Raw genomic sequence first — 18,080 nt, 5'->3', positions numbered from 1 at the left:
CTCCCCGCCTATACATTCTTTGAAATTTCTGATAATATTTTGTCACTCTTCTTTATTGAAATAAGTCGTAGGTCTATTTCCCCGTTCAATCTCTTTAAGGCAAAAATCACAAAATATTATTTTCATTTCTTTTTCTCACAATGCGGGTAGCAACCTCTTTAGGTTTATTATCCATATTATTACTATATCAAAACAAAGCCATAAAACACAATAGTAAAATCAATTAGAAAGTTGAAAATTGTGATACGTAAAGGTAAAGGGATACCATTTAAAAACAAATCAAAACTTGTGCAAATATCATTTAAGCATGTATTGTTAAAAAAGTTAAACATATTAAGCTAAAAAAAGCAAATATTTACAACATAAAAAAACCCAAAATTTTCATCTTAACAATCATGTGAGACTCAATCTATTCATCCTAAGATAAAAGAAAGCCTAACAAAGATAAATGAGAAGAAAAATATCATCTATGCAAAATCAAATAAAATATCACAACTAAAAGTTTCTCTTATTAGAGGAATTCACCAAATTTCATGGGAGAAGAAAGTAACACATCAAGCAAAAACTACCTAACAGGCTATTTGCTTAATATTTCCAATACACTTATAAAATATTGTACGCCTAAACATAGAATATATAAACAGAGAAAGAAATTAATTACAATGAAATTAGCATTTTATCAAAATTTAGTTGAGCTACTTCTTCACACAAAATGAATGTGTTCATAAACACAAAGAAACGAGCGAGTGAATTTTCAAGCCTTTTCACTTTTATGCCGAGCTTTAAAAAAATTGTTCAAGCATGTTTTAAGAAACTAAATAATTATATCATTGTCATGAAGCCTCACATATCGCATATAAACGAGCATCAACCTCAGAAATAGTCAGGAAAGTTTGTTTCCAATCCCTTTCCATTAGCCATTGTCAATGCTAAAATAACATTTCTTAGCTTACTCGTTTTCAATGCTTGAAGGAGTTCATAAGAAAACATAAAAATGCAAATAAAAATTTGAACAAGCAACCACTCAATTTGGGTTTATTTTTCACGCTTTGCACCATTGGAAGAATCTATTGTGATTCCAGGCATATTTAAAAATGAAAACAAAACTCTTCACAATTTGCACTTGCACTTGCAAAAACCCCTTTCCAAACCTCAATGCTGAAGGCAGATGGACGCTACCCATGTTGCTCTGCTCTTTACTGATGGAAGAACCTGAGAACGCAAGATTCAAGCGGGGCAATGAAGATGGAAACAATGAAAAACAATAGGAACGACTCCCCTGGATACGTAAGACATGAAGTACAATAATTAAATATGAAGAAAAAATTGGGAAGAGAAATACCGATTAGGAGGAGCGGCTTTGATCAGGACTCCACACCTAGGGGTGTAAACGAACCGAACACGAACGAACAAAGCTTGTGTTCGTGTTCGGTTCGTTTAAAATTTCATCCCTAATATTAATATATAAAAATAATATTATATATTAATTATATAACTTATATTATATAAATATTCAATATCTATATTAGTATATTACTACTATAGTATATTAATATATTATTATTATTATTTTATTATATAGTATAATTTACAAAATTTAATGTTTAAAATATAATAAATTTTTTATATATAATTATTTTATATTATTTTATATTATTTTATATTTCAAACAATAACGATTCGAACACGAACGAACGCATCACTGTTCGTGTTTGGTTCGTTTAACTAAGCGAACGAAAAAAATTTGTTCGCGTTTGTCTCGTTTACTTATCGAACGAATCGAACACGAACTCATTGACGAACCGAACACGAACTGTTCGCGAACAACGAGCTTTTTTTATAGCCCTATCCACACCTTAGCGAGCGACGGTAGAACATGAGGGGGGGCAAGCATTGCGACAAGCAAGGCAGTAGCGGTGTAGGGGCTTCGAGGTCGATTCGCGCGGTTTCATGAACGATGTTAGGGCAGCTTTCGAGCGGGGCGGGGCAAAGGAGGTGTTAACACTCGAGAACACAGGGCTGACCCCGTGGCCCGCGTTCAACCTAATTTAGAGGCAAGCGGCCGCTACCGTTAAGGGAAAGCACGAGAAAAAAAAAATTAACAATTTAGGGCAGTGACGCTCGAAAAATGCGGCCCTAAACGGAACGTAATTCACATTTGAAAAAAGTTAACCGGCTAAATTGATTTGATTTTCTAAATATTAATGGTTATATGTATAGTTTTAAAAACTATTGTGCTAGGTTTAAGCACGGCCTCGATGCTTTCAAACCATTTTTGTCTTTCCGGCGCACTCTCTCCTCTGCTAGGAGTTGCGTCCGGCGAGGTTACGGTAATGACATATAGAGGCGTCGCCGGAACTGCTTAGCTCATCGTACGTGTCTTCTGGTTTGGGGCCTCATTTTCTTCTACTGTGGTTGCCACATTAAATGCAATTGTTAATTTTTTTCTCAGTCTTTGTTTCTATCCAGATCGTTTATTTGATTCATTAATGCTAAATATCAGGGTGCTATACCCATGAAATCATACATTAGCAAGATTCATTGGTAGAAATAACTTTTTGTGAAGGATATGCCCGCCATTTGGTGTAAACTGATGTTTTCCTTTTTTTGATTCTGTGCCATCGTGATGTATATACGCACAATGGAGCTAGAATTAGATTAGGGATCGATGGCCGTGAAGGCCACATGTGTAAAATTTCTGGAATGTGTATCAAACCTATCCTATGGTATTCAAATGAAATATCTCATCTGGTTTTAATTAGTTGAATGTGTTCAGGTTTCATATGGACTTACATATATACCACTGAATTATTATGTATATACATATCTAACACTTAAAAACATTTACATTTACTTATATAACCCACTGAACTTTAAATCACATAGAAAATAACACTAACATTAACTTATCTAAAGTGAAATATTTCTTTTCATGTATTTGTGTTGATTTGGTTTTTATATTAGGCTGTTATTTTGTTGTAAAATTAATTATAACGATTGAGGTGTTGGATATGTAAAACATAAGAATTTGTTTGTATATACGTAAATTTCGCTTTTAATTATTATGTTCTGTATGTATGTAACTGTTTTTAGTGGATGCTTCTTACGTAGTTGATGAAGATTTGAAATATGGATTCACAATCCATACTGTTTGATTTCTATATTTGTAGTTCAGACCAAATTTAAGATGGAGGTTTTATTGATTTCATGAATATATATTTCCAAAGTTAAGCTTCTTAGTTACCAAATCAATCAGTAGGTTGAGCTTGACAGGAATCGTGATCTGCGACCTCATGATTGTCGGATTCCGCCAGTTGCGGAACCATCCATGTTGCGAACGTGAAAGTAGTGAACCAAGCAATTAGCATCCCTTTATCAAATTTAACATGGTCCTTTTTTTTTCAAGCCTTATTTCATAGTCCTTTCTTTTAATTCTGTTTTGAGAGGACTTGTGCTTTATGTTAGTATTATGAAAATTATAATCTATGATTTCCGCTCTTTGGAGTGCCGTATATTCCTTTGCAAGTGGTGCATTTTTGTCTTGCTTAGAGACATGTGGTTGAACCCCCTCACGGTTTGTATCTCACTATTTGCCGTTCTACCTGCCATTTTCAGCTGGACAACAGTTGGACGCGCTCCTAGCTGTTGGTCACAGCAAAAAATTACCATTTTATCACTTCCCGTTCCCTGTCTAGTTGCTCGCACCCGATTTGCCTTTGGACTGCTATTTTCAATCCGGATTGCTGTCACACTAGCTCCAACTTCTGTTCAACTTCAGCTTTTGCTTCCTATATCCTTACCAACCCGCCGACAACCTTTATTCTCACTTCCTTCCTATTCCATAGCTACCTCCCCAAAAAACTTGCTCCCAGAACACCTTGTATGTGCCCTAGAATGGTATCAATTACCTTTTTAAAAATTGTGACCTTTTCAAATAGTGGTTTTAGGGCAAAAAAATTATCTATGTTAAGCCAATCTAATGTTTTCCTTGAGTTGGTTTGAACAAGGAGGAACAATCCCATCATGGCTTTCCATAGGGTAATATTCAGAACAAGATGAGCCTAGTACTTGCTAGATAAGCTGACTTCATTTTCAGGTTCTCTAGGCTAGGCTTCCCTATTAGGGAAATTTCTTGGTAGACCTAGCCCGTTTGTGCCAATACTCCAAATCTAGCTTTGTTTAGAACCCATATAAGCTTCACTTGAACTGATAATTTGAGGTTAGCAGCATGCAGGCTAGCTGGCTAAAATTGGGTACTTCAAAATCCTTGCTTAAACACAAAACTTAATAAAATATTTTTCTTTTATTTTCTTCATTATTTCAGGGATTTAATATAGGTTGTATTTTTTTTATTACTAAAATGTTTGGATTGACGATATGAACTTTCCTTGTCCAAATCCTGACCTCATACGGGATTGAATCAGTTTGTTTAGGCTAATAAATGCTTAATCTTAGATATTATTGGACCATTTTGATAGGAAGGTCAGTCCTCGGAAATTTACTCATTTCTGCTAAGTATTAGATTCTCCTCCTCTTTTGCCCAATATTTTGATAGAGTAAATCTTAGGGGCCGTTTGTTATATGTACTAAAATTATATTTGATGCCATAAGTAATTGTTGTTATTTGTCATTTATTATTTATTTTGTTTAGAAGTAAGATTTAATCCATCGAGGAGTCATTACACGAAGAGCGAGTCAAGGATTTGTTGAGAGAAAGCTCATGGAAAGTGGTTATCGAGTGCCAATGGCCAAAAGGAGATTGAGGGTTTCATTGTGGGAGAGATTGCAAGAGCAGGGGCAATATTAGTTGTGGACAAAGGCGGAGAGGGACATGCGACAGAGTTTGATGAAAGAGATGTTGAATGAGAGGAAGCTGTGATAGATGTGGGAGCATAGAGTGAGCGAATGTGTAGGGAGACTAAATTGAGGTTCAAATTTTAGGGATGTTCGATGAGCAGGCGAATTTCATGTGCTGAGAGTGAGAAGTCTCTTTGAGTTCCTTTTGTGGAGAAGATCTCTCGGACCTCAATTGATTTGAGGTTGTTTAACATACTCGAGGGCAAGGATTGATGTTGGATGCAAGGGTGAGAAATGATGCTAGATTTTAGATTAAAGAGCTTGAGAAAAAATGGTTAAAAATATCAAAGTAGTTGTGAGTTATTGTAATTGTTTAAAACAAATATTACATTTAGAATCAGAATGTAAAAACAACTTCCAAACATGTTTTATTCTATCGTTCCCTTATTTTTCTAAAAAGAAAAAAAAAGGAAAATGATGTTAAGATAGCTTCTAGCTGATATTTTTATCCCAAGTTTCTTAGGGTTTTTAGAGCCTAAATGGAGGTAGCTTAAAAAGCCCTATTTTGGTTGGGCCTAATTAAAGAATAATGTCATTTAATTGCAAAATTAAAGGTCGTTGATTGGGCTAATTTTGTTATGCTGACAAATCCATGAGATTGAGGGCTTCATTGTGGGAGAGATTGCCAGAGCAGGGGCAAGATTAGTTATGGACGAATGCGGAGAGCGACATGTGACGGAGTTTGGTGAAAGAGATGTTGAATGTTGAATAAGGAAGCCGTGATAGATGTGGGAGCATAGAGTGAGCAAATGTGTAGGGAGACTAAATTGAGGTGCAAATTTTAGGGATGTTTGATGAGCAGTTGAAGGTCACGTGTAGAGAGTGAGAAGTCTCTTTGAGTTCCTTTTGTGGAGAAGATCTCTCGGACCTCAATTGATTTGAGGTGGTGTAACAAACACTAGGGCAGGGATTGATGATGATTGCAAGGGTGAGAAATGATGCTTGATGTTAGATTAAAGAGCTTGAGAAAAAATGGTTAAAAAAATTAAATTAGTTGTGAGTTATTGTGATTGTTTAAAACAATTATTATATTCAGAAACAAAATGTAAAAACAACTACCGAGCATGTTTTATTCTCTGGTTCCCTTATTTTTCCAAAAAAAAAAAAAAAGGAAAATGATGTTAAGATAGCTTCTAGCTGATATTTTATCGTAAGTCTGTTAGGATTTTAGAGCCTAAATGGATCTAGCTTAAAAGGCCCTAGTCTGGTTGGGCCTACTTCAAGAATAATGTCAATTAATTGCAAAATTGAAGGTCATTGATTGGCCTAATTTAGTTATGTTGACAAATCCATGGGCTTGTGCTCAAGTTTAAAAATGTTGTAGCCAATTTGTGCATGTCTTTTAAAAAAAATGTTAAATTTGTTATTTAAATCTATATAATTTGTACAATTTTATTTTTGCTATTTCTAGTTTGAAAATGTTCATCCATTTTATTCACTATATGGTCGGAGTGAACCTTCCTTCCTCATTTGAAATGTGGTTGATGTTTTTGTTGGTCCAGGTTAATATGGGTTTTATTTATGTGTAAGTTTTGTTCATGCCCAAATCTTCATGTCAATTTAATCACCCGTTGTTTATCAAATAAACTATAGTCTATTATTTCTTAATAGCTTTAAGAGTTCATTTTCTTTATTTATTAAAACATGAATTTTTAATTTTTAACATGCTTGTGGGATAACCTTTTATTAACATTACAATTTTATGTTGATTCCGTGAAATGTTTGCTATTCAGGTTAAGTATATTTTCTTGCTTGCACATGAGGAAGTTTTTAATGCATTGTTGGATTTCTTGAAGTGCACTGTACAATATGATTAGATACTACTCTGTGCCATTGCCAAATAGGTTGAACAAAAATAATGAAGATAAATTCTGTTTGGGTTCTTAAGTGGATACAGTAACTGAAATATAACTTAAAAATGTATCTCTTTAGTTTCCTCCCATGTGTATGAAACTACCACTGCCCTTATGTTTGAATGCTTTGCCATGCAGTGCAGCTGTTGGCGAGTTGCACTGAATTTCATTCTCCTCACTCTCTTTCTTCTTTATCTTTATGCTTTTTTTCCTAAACTTCCCTCCACTCTGCTGGGCTCGCTGCCCTATTTTCCCACTATCTCATTCTCTCCTATCTCTTTCTACTGTGTGCCTACCCTCTTTCTCTTCTACTCCTGATTGGCTGCTAATCGATTTGGTTCCCTCCTACCATGGGTGCTGAAGGTGGTAGGTATGGTTGAGAGATTTGGCATCATATTTGGAGTTGGAATTTGGTTCACTGTTGCCAATGGAGCTCTTATTTATCTTACTTGAGATGGCAGTGGAGGTGTAATGAAGGTAGGCAGTTGGAGCTGGTGGGTGAGAATGGTAGTTCATACACAGAAGGTTAGAGGGTTTCAATGTTGAAAGTATGGAAATTTATAATTATTTAATGTAAAGGTAATTTTCCCAAATATATTTACTTGGTTTTCAGTCTTCTACTTTTTTTTAATAATCTTTATTTGGTTTTTACTTATAATGTTTAAACATGGTAAGCGCTCTGCTACAAAAAATTTTAAAAGGCAAGTTTTACTTGGAGATTATGGGGGAGCGATATTTCCCTCTCCAGTTGGAGCAAACCCAAGACGTCCATCCTGGGGTTGCTCTAGGAGTTATCAACCGATTCGGTTTAAGTTTTTCCGAACCGGCCAACATATATTTGCTTGCTTTAGTTAGGATTAGGTTTGCTTATCTGTATGTATGTGTTTTTGTTATGTATAATTTTCTTCGGATTGGTTTTGGGAAACTTTTGGTTTGGTTTTTTGAAGTCTGAGATTTGTTATCTGGCTTTTACCTTAGGAAAGTGCTGTATCCTTACTCTTACAAATGGTGTAACTGTAACTTGTTAGATGGTGGTTGGTGGACCTTCTTTGACATCATTCTCCCACTTTTACACTTGCCGCCAACCCCTTCTCACATTTCTATTGCAATGACAGCTGGTGTTCTTGCTACCTCGGCTTTTTCTCATTAAAACCAAGTTTTAATCATTCCCCTCAATTCCCAAATTGCTTTAGATCCCTTCCTTACCAACACATCATCTTTAGGAAAACCTTGATTGACGTCATTTGGTATAAGATCCATATAGTTCCTAATTCTTTAGGATTCTCTATTCTCCATTCCAAAATTTGAATAATTCATCTACTTACCTCCCTCCCTCCTAGGGTTGTCAAAAAAGCTCGTTCTTCGCAAATGGTTCGTGTTCGGCTCGTCGGGGAGTTCGTGTTCGATTCGTTCGATAAGCAAACGAGACGAACACAAACAATTTTATTTTATTTGGTTTATAAACGAACCAAACACGAACATTAATTTGTTTGATGCGTTCGTTCGTGTTCGAATCATTATTGTTCGAAATATAAAATAAATTAAAATAATTATATATAAAAAATTATCATATTTTAAAAATATACTTTAAAAATTTATCACATTTTAAAAAATTATATCTTAAAAATTATAATCTGATGTTCATGTTTGCCTCTTAGCTTATATTAAATTTATAATTTTGTATTTATCTGCAGGTTCATCTTTTACCTTAAATTTTGTTATATTTCTTTTAGATTTATTTAGTTTCTTTGAGTGAAACCTAGTTTTTGGGAGTGAAATCTCGCATATTGTCTCTAGATTTAAAATTTTAATGGATGATATATGATATTATGGTTTTATTGTAAGTTGTGCTTTGACTATTTTGTATTTGTACTGTGATTCATATAGGTTTAAACATTAATTTCATATAGGTTTAAGCTTTTGAAGATTTCGAACAATTCGAACAATACAAACAAATTTGTAAGATTTCAAATAATTCAAAACAATTCGATTTCAAACATTTCAAACATATTTCAAACAAATCAAACTGAACACGAACATTAAATTCACGAACAATTTCAAACACGAGTCTATTTCAAACACGCGTAATTTCAAACGAACCGAACACGAACACGAGCTCTGTTCATTTGCACCCGTCCTCCTCTACCCTTCTTATAGTTGATATAGTTGTAGGTCACCTGAAAGGTGTTTTGGAATACAAGGTGTTAAGGAAAACAACAGTTTCCCTGGTGCGAACAATAGTTTGCTGTAAGTTGGATGAATGAGGTCTTTAAATGTTTGGGAGAGAACATTATTTTGATCCTATCAGGCTACACACTCACCAATTGAAAGAAATTCAAAGATACAATAATTCTAAATTAGGAGAAAACATCTCCAATTAACCTAACAATAGCCAAAAGTCTTTTAAACTATATTTTACATATGATGTTTATACTAATAATTAAGCTAAACCTTAATTAGAAGCAAAAAAGGGATAGGAAATAAGGGTTTTGTGGACTTGTGCAGCTCATACAACTGGAGTATCCCTCAAACCAGCCTCCCAAGATGGTATTTTACCCCAGTTCAATCCCACAATCATGATATTTGCAATCATGCGGAACAATTATCTTAGGAGAACTCTTGCGTCACTCTTTCGGGATGGGAGAAGCTTCATCTTCTTCTATAAAAGCTTCTTTAATCAATCTATCACCATCATAATAAAATCTCTGCCTTGTTATACCTGAAAAAATCTCACTGTAAAATCTATACTCACATACATTTCAGGTAATTCTAAAACACATACATCATTCTAAAGCTTGTCCTGATAGAATAAATAATCTTTTTTGGCATAACATGAGTTGGAATTACAAATATCTGTGTATTAAGACGAACAAAGTCTCGAGCCACTAAATCTATAACCTGCTTCTTCCACTCCTCGTACTTAGACAGACGTATCTGATAAACAAGTATGTCTGGAGGAACCAACTCTATAATGAAATCTATGATAGGCTGAACCACTCAGTGGCAATTGAGAGAGTAGGTTATATAGGCCAGACGATCTTGAAATCTGTTTTGTTGGGACTGACATGTGTCCGGTATTAGCTACTTAGTTCATTGTTATGTAGGACAACTAATGCTAATGTTGCTAATGTCCCTCATAGGCTCAACTTGAATACTAACATCCTTCCTTTATCGGTTGTAAGTTGATACTCCTTTTTGACTTCTTCATTCTCTACTAGAACAGTTCATTTTTTAAGGTGCTTTCTACTTTGTGAATAAGATTATTATTCTTTTTTGGGCAATCTGATGCAATGTGTTCTTAACCTTGTCATTTGAAACACTTATTGGCTAGAATAGTTCTAAGAGTGCTAGTGGACTCCATCTTTTCTCCACTTTATATTGGTTCCTAATCTAGCGGGGTTGATTTGGATGTTCTAAAGTGTGTACTCTTGCTACTTGATCATGAGTTTGAAGTCTGCTTGGAAGATATGGTAGTGACCTCATAACATTACTGTTTCTCCACTGACAAAGCTTGATTCTGTACATCAATTAGTGATCAACATGGTTGTAGCTGCACCATATTACTAATATATGACCTCAATCCTTATAGATACTTCTCAATTATATTCTTTTTTGGTTCCACCAACTCACATTTCATATGAGTTGATCAATTTTAGCTGTGTACTTTTTCATAGAAGAATCTCTCTGATTTAGGTAGTGAAATTTGATCAAGATATTCTATTGGTAATGTGGGGGAAGATATTTGTATTTCTTCTCTCTTTTCATCTTAGACTACGTAGTGTTTTTACTTTTTCCTTGCGCCGACGAAGACACTTCAAGTTCTCCTATTACAAAGAAGCATTCTTCCTTATTTTAATAGCGGCTAGCTTGACCATTCTGTCATGTAACACTTCCTTATGCTCGAAGATTCGTTCAACTGTTTGGAGCCACTCGATGAACTCATCCAGATTCTTACCGACTATTAAAATCCAACAACCCAATCTTCACTCCAACATCCTGCCTTCTCTAATATTTCATGTGAAATTATCGAGAGATTCATATTTCATAATTAGAAATTACTTAGTTGAAGGGATTCATGTTCTCCTCTCAATTCGGCAAATCATTGTTGTGGCCCTGAGTGACCTCTCCAAATTGACTTCTCTCAAGAAACGATAGCCTTTGTTGTAGTTGAAGAATTTCTCTTTGTATATCCTCTATATTAAGCTCCTAGACATCCCTTTATAGATTTCTCCGAGAAGGCATTGTGCCATTTTTTCTTGATCAAGGTTTCAACGGGTATTGGGTTGTAGATAAAGGTTGGTCTACGTTTGGGATTTTGGTGGTAGGCGTCCGAGTGGATTATTAGTAGTGGTAGGATTGTTGAATTTTGAAAATTTTGATTTAGTGATTGGAATTGAGATAGGAATGGATAGGGTATAATGGCAATATTTTTTTCTTTGTTGTGAATTTTGATTTGGGATATGAAAGACAAAACCTAAAAAATTTAGGTTTGTCGGGCTTGGATACCAGATGATATTGTTCTAGGCTTTCTAGAAGATGTTTAAGAATACTAAGGGCCCATTTAGGGCAGCTTATAAATGCGACGACGTTTTCTTGGGGCAGCTTACAAGTGCGGCAGCATTTTTGAAAACGCCGTCTAACCGTTTGGTTTGCGCGTTTTTTAAAACGCTGCCTGCCACGTTTTGATTTTTTACACTAAACGCAAACCACGTGTCGACCCCTGCGGCCGACCCATTAGCCGCGTTTCAGGATACAAGATAAGTCATTTATCCTGAAACGCACAAGCTGCCCTAAACAGACCCTAAATGGTATTAGAAAAATTCTAAAATGTGTAACATGATAGGGAGGATGGATGATGACTGAAATTATGGTGTGTATGAAAACGAGACAGAAAACCTGAAGGAGAAAAATAGTTTTCCTACGGCGTAACATTTTTTTGCAAGTTTGATGATGGCCTTTGAATGCCCGAGTGAGATCATCATTTTGATCTTATCAGGTTACATACACATCGCCTGTAATAAAACCAAAGATACAATACTCCTATAGAGAAAATACAGAGAAAACATATACAAGTTGCATAACAATAGCAAAAAATCTCCTAAATTAGTTTCCACATACGATCATATACTATTAATGAAGCTAAACTTTACTTTGAAAAAAAAAATGGAATAAGGGTCCTGTGATCCCGTGCAGCCCATGCGATGGGAAAATACTGCAAACCAGCCTTTCGTGATGGTATTCAAACTTGATTTAGGGTCTGTTTGTGGCAGCTGCAGCTCATCCAGCTTATGTTGATAAACAATTTATCCTGGTAATCTGCTGATGACCAACTGATCCGGATGAGCTGAATGGCAGTTTGGTTTGTGTGTTTGGAAAACAGCTGATTCTGGATAAATGACCAATCTACCACTGTTCTTGATAAGTTGTTTAACTGTTTGGTTTGTGCGTTTTGTAAACAGCTGATTTGTAGGTTTTTTTTACAAATTTATCAATTTTCTTAATGCAATCATAAATGAGAGATAAATGTGAAGATTGAAGAATATGAAATCCAAAATATTCTTAAAATTAAAGTTCAAATATTAGGACATGAAAATACAAAATATTTATATCACTTAAATATTTCAGATCACATCACAGAAGCACAGTTACCTAAATAAAAGTGAAATACACCTTAACACACTGATATGTACTATAATGAGACCCAAAAAAAAGAAAAAAATAACAGCAGCCATATAGTGCACAGAAAAAAGATTACAGTCAAGCCCTATCTAAAATGCTTGCCCTTCACATAACAACAACCATATAGTGCACAAAAAATCATAAAATATAGCTCACATATACTAAACTGCACAGAAAATGCTTGCCCATCCCACAGATGTTCACATATATTAAACTGCAGCTCACTGACTCAAGAACAAAACCACAGATAAAGCAAAACTCAAGCAGAAGTTTACAAACAAAAAATGGTTCACTGCTCACATATATTAAACTGCAGGTAAAGCACAGTCCGATAGTTTCATGGACATTAGCACCAAAAGACAAAATTAGTTCTTTTACCATCTCAAACAAAGCTCTCAAGCAATTACTTGATATTGCAAACATTAATATAGTAAAAGACATCCACACAACAAGAGAACCAAGAATATATGCCAGAGGCATCTCTGTATCTTCAAAAAGAGAACCATCTTATCCAGCTTATGCTGATAAACAACTTATCCTGATAATCTGTTGATAACCAACTGATCCAGATAACTTGAATAGCTGTTTGGTTTGTGTATTTGGAAAACAGCTGATTCTGGATAAATGACCAATCTGCCCTTGTTCTGGATAAATTGTTTAGCTGTTTGGTTTGTGCGTTTTGTAAACAGCTGATTTGCAGATTTTTTTTTACAAATTTATCAACTTTCTTAATACAATCATAAAGGGGAGATAAATGTAAAGATTGAAGAACATGAAATACAAAATATTTTTAAAATTAAAGTTCAAATATTAATACATGAAAATACAAAATATTTATATCACTTAAATATTTCAGATCACATCTCAGATACATCACAGAAGCACAATTACTTAAAAAAAGTGAAATACTTCTTAAGACACTAATATGTACTATAATGAGACCCAAAAAAGAAGAAAAAATAACAACAGCCATATAGTGCAAAGAAAAAACATTACAATCAAGCCCTATTTAAAATGCTTGCCCTTCACATTGCAACAACCATATAGTGCACAGAAAATCATAAAAGATAGCTCGCATATATTAAACTGCACAGAAAATGCTTGCCCATCCCGCGGATGTTCACATATATTAAACTGCCGCTCATTGACTCAAGAACAAAACCACAGGTAAAGCAAAACTCAAGCAGAAGTTTACAAACAGAAAATGGTTCACTGCTCACATCTATTAAACTGCAGGTAAAGCATAGTCCGGTAGTTTCATGGAATTAGCACCAAAAGATAGGATTCGTTCTTCTACCATATCAAACAAAGCTCTCGGGCAATTACTTGATATTGCAAACATTAATATAGTAAAAGACATCCACACAACAAGAAAACCAAGAATATATGCTAGAGGCATCTCTGTATCTCCAAAAAGAGAACCATGATTTTCCCAACCCAGACGATCTATGCTATGCTTTTTTTTATGGTAGTCATATTAGTAGAGCCGAAAGGAACGTACCTCCGGAAATGAAACATGAAATTATCTGCATACCTTGTTTCAACGCAAGATAGCATAACATAGATTTACCTGTTGCAACGAAGGGTAATAATCGTGCGCAAGATTCCGTCGAGTTTCAACCTGCGCTTCCGGCTTGTAACATCGATGGAGGTCAGCACAGGCGTCTCATTGGCCAAAGTCGCCTCCCTCGCCATCTTGGCCGGTAATCGGATCCCCATTGCAGAAGCCCTGGACCTAGAGAGCACCAAGGCGAGCTTATCTAGGCCCAACCGCTCAAGGGTGGTCGAGTACTCGACGTGGGTCACCGAAGCATCTCGCCGGTAAACCACAACATCTTCCCACGGCGACGCGGTTAGGTCATCCTCATCCGACTCCAATTCGTCGACTACTGCATCGAAATCGGTGATCTTAGTAGAAGATGACATGCAAGCAGCTGAAAGGCTCAGCGTCAGTGTCTGCTTGAGGGAATTTTGCGGGGAACGAAACATGATCGAATGCGAAGGAGAAATGACAGAGGGCTAATGCGTAAGAGGCAGGGTTACGGGAGTAATATTTCTATCGAAAACATGGACCGCGGGGGTCCTCCTGCGGTCCGCGTCTTTTACAAAATTTAAAACTCCGTTTTCGATAATTTGAGAATAAGTGCGAACCAAACAGGATGGCGGCGTTTTCAAAATGCCGCCTGCACTTATAAGCTGCCCCAAACAGGTTCTTAATCCTGCGATTGTGCTGACATTTATCACGGGAAAGCTCCTGCGTCAGCGGAACTATCATGTATATATATAGTAATGTGATGTTGAAATGTGTGGTGAGATTTGTATTAGGTTGTTATGATAAGGACAATGGGGACCACTTGCGGATGTGGATGTTACAAATGCTCTTATAGAAGATGATGGGTGTTTGTATTCTGTTAGCCCACCTCAAACTTAGGATTCAATTGGTTGAATCCTAACAGCATTTGTAACAGCAAAATGGGCAAGTGTTCCAATTGCCCCAATCTTTGATGCCATAGGTTGATGGGAGTTGTGGTTGAGTGGAGAGCATGAATGCTTGGAATGGTCCTCTAAGGATTGTTTGATTTGATATTCGATCTTTTCTTAAAATCCTCCAGTATCAATGTGAATTGAGCAGTGATTATCATGAGTAAAGTTATGAACTGAAATAAGATTATGAGAGAGTAAGGGGACATGATGTAATGTAGAGAGATTGAGCTTACGCGTTGGTGTAGGTAAGATTCCCCTGCCAGTGTGAGTGTGGGGTGAGAGTTGCCATCGCCAACAGTGACTTGGTCTTTTCCCGTATATTCAGTAGGTTGCTGCTGCTGAGAGTAATCGTTGGTGATATGAGAAGTTTCTCCACTGTCCAGAATCCAGTCTTTAGTTGTGTAAGATGAATCTATCAGTGCTGAATGGCTGTAGGTGCTGTTGGAATATAATACAGGTTGGTCCTGTGCCAGCGTGTATTGGTAGAATGACCCCACTTTCTGCAGATCTGACAGGCAACTGGAGATTTGGTTTGCTGTTGCATGTTATTTGTAGTGCTGGAGGGTCGAGAAGTCTGAGAGGAATGCCTTTTAGGTGCTGAATTGCTGTTAGGTGCTGTAGGAATATATGATAGGTTGGTCCTGTGCCAGCATGTATAGGGAGAATGACCCTAGTTTCTGCAGATCTGACAGGCAATTGGAGGTTTGGTTTGCTGTTGCACAATATTTGTATTGCTGGACGGTTGAGAAGTCTTAGAGGAATGCCTGCAGGCTGTTTGCTGGTCTAGAGTTACGACTATTTTATTATAGAAGTGCCACTGATGAAACCGTTTGTTGTGAGATATTGGGTCACGGTCTCGTTCATCATGGTGACCTTATGAAGCTCATTTTTGAGTTAAATGACTTTGATCTGTTGGTGCATTTTAGGCATTTGGTGAGTGTATATATGGCAGTTGTTGAGTCAAAGAAGAGGACATGAGATAGTATAGTGAGAGAGATGATCGAGTATATTGCTGTAGATAAATTTTGCTCTATAAATTTTTATTGAATGTAATCTGGTTTGGGAGAGAGAGTGGATGTATTGCAGGGTAAGCTGAGGAATACATGTAGAATTTCCTGTCAAGAAACATTCAAACCCATTAGCAGTGATTAGTTTGAGAACTTGAGAACTCCATCCAAATGGGATAGTCATCAGCTGTAAGAGCTGTGTTCGCAAGAGATTTGATGTTGGTGATCAGAAATATTAGTGAGGGTGGGATCGAAATTGTGGTAGTCTGATGTAGACATGTTGATTCACTCTGATTTGAGTGAGATGATGAAGCCATTGGGTAAGAATGTTGTAGGAAAAGAATTATGTAAGAAGAAAGGAGTACCGAACCTTGCTCTGATACCTAGTTGAAATCTAACAGTAGGAGATTTTCAAAAGAGGGAAATGACTAAAATTTTGTAATATTAACAATAATTGTAATACATAATCTAAGAGTATTCTTCTTTACCCCTCTGGGTAAGACTATCATTTATATATATAGTAATGTGTGGAAGAAATGTGTGGAGATTTGTATTAGGTTGTTACAAATGCTGTTATAGAAGAGGATGGGCTGTTATGTTCTATTAGTTTCCTACTAGAAAATTCATCAAGTGATATGGTTTTGGGCACATAGCATCTGATTGTCCGGATAGAGGAGTGATTTTGTTTTTCATTAACCAAGGATAAGTAGAATTTGTAGACAGTGACTTTGGGAACATGTGAGAAAATGAAAATGTGAGGGAGATGTACTAGTATCTCATAGATGTAGGAGAAATATGAATGGTTAGACAAATCTTTTAGATCGAGCCCAAGAGAGAGCAACCGTGGCTATGCTGTAATATTTTTCGTATCCATTGCATTGTGAACGAAATCTGTGCAGTCTTACCATTAACGGAGGTAGTTGTGAGAATATTGTGCCTACCTAAATGCTAGACAAATTGAGTTTTACCACACAGAAGCATACTAAACGCTATTCCCTATATTGATTGAAGAAAGAGAATGTGATCACAATTAATAGGAGATTTCTAGTAGAGTTCTTTATTAGAACAAGTTTTAGGAGCAAGTGTGGTGTGACTTGATACATATTGATGCTTATCACATCCTAATTGGCCATTCCTGCAAGATGATCGGTGCACAAACCATGACGACTATAAGAATACATTCATTAACTAAAGTTTGAATGCACATGATGTTCTTTTTTTGAAACGTGTTCGAGGCAATGAGCATTCACATAGAGTTTGAGACCATATTGCTATGCTAATTTTCTATAGGCTTTGAGAGAAGCACTGATATTACTAGCATTGGTGATATTAGAAGGCAGTGAGTTTGAGGAGCCGATACTAGATATTTTGTAATCTCTATTGAAGGAGTTTCTGGATATCTTGACTGACAGTCTATCTATTCGATTACCGGCACTGAGAGAGATCCGACTGCCATAGATTTCATATCAGGATCAGTTCTCCCAAATTGCGATGCCTATGGACATGTGCATCCAAGCATAAGGAGTTGCAAGAGCAAGTTACATACTTGATAACTAAAGGTCTGGATTGTGTGAGTGCTAACCTGTGTGAAGTTCCAGTTTTGATTGTATTTGAGAATGTTAACTCTTGATGAATGTGCATCATTAGTAGGGTTGTGAACAAAATTATTATCAAGTACTGATTTTCTATTCCACAATTAGATGATTTTGTTGGATCATTTGTATGGAGCCAATATTTTCTAAAAATAAATTTGCATAGTGGTGGCATTTTAGTTTGGTTTGGTGTGGATAAAACTAGGAAGGAACGATTTTTAACATGTTAATTTAGAAAACTCAAGCCTAGAGCTGATTATCAATTTAGAGTTGTCAAGAGGATTAATGTCAATCTTAAAAGATTGATTTGCGAGGAGATTATAATATTTCTATTACTTGCAATATTGCTGATTTAACTTTTTTCACAGGGATTCAGGTGTTTGTGGTGATGAAAGCAAAGCTACTCTCACTTAGAGAGAATGACGCGGGAGCGATATTTCCCGCTCCAATGGGAACCAACCCTTGATATTCGGTTCAGGTTTTTCTCATCCCTTTTGGGCCGACCAACCATCATAGGACTTATAGTTCCGTGCTTTAATTATACATATATATATATATATAATTTGGGAAAAAGTAGTATTTTAAAATTTGAAAATACAAGACCGCAC

At 36.0% G+C, this 18,080-nt stretch overlaps 1 protein-coding gene across 2 annotated transcripts in view; it reads left to right on the top strand.

Moving 5' to 3' along the window:
* Positions 1-2,239: 2,239 nt before the first annotated feature.
* LOC110030635 (protein SUPPRESSOR OF GENE SILENCING 3 homolog) overlaps positions 2,240-18,080 on the top strand; it is a 54,824-nt gene continuing 38,983 nt past the window's right edge. Inside the window, exons 1-2 of one of the 2 annotated variants that reach the window (XM_020733443.1) lie at positions 2,240-2,372; positions 17,841-17,950. In XM_020733443.1, the coding sequence (XP_020589102.1) occupies positions 17,892-17,950 (59 nt within the window). In that variant the 5' untranslated portion in view covers positions 2,240-2,372; positions 17,841-17,891. The remainder of the gene's footprint in view (positions 2,373-17,840; positions 17,951-18,080) is intronic. The other variant, XM_020733444.1, reaches the window with a different exon arrangement.

The sequence above is a fragment of the Phalaenopsis equestris genome, unplaced genomic scaffold (assembly GCF_001263595.1).
Source record: "Phalaenopsis equestris unplaced genomic scaffold, ASM126359v1 Scaffold000745, whole genome shotgun sequence".
Lineage (NCBI taxonomy): Eukaryota > Viridiplantae > Streptophyta > Magnoliopsida > Asparagales > Orchidaceae > Phalaenopsis > Phalaenopsis equestris.
This window is presented reverse-complemented; position numbering and strand designations above follow the sequence as displayed.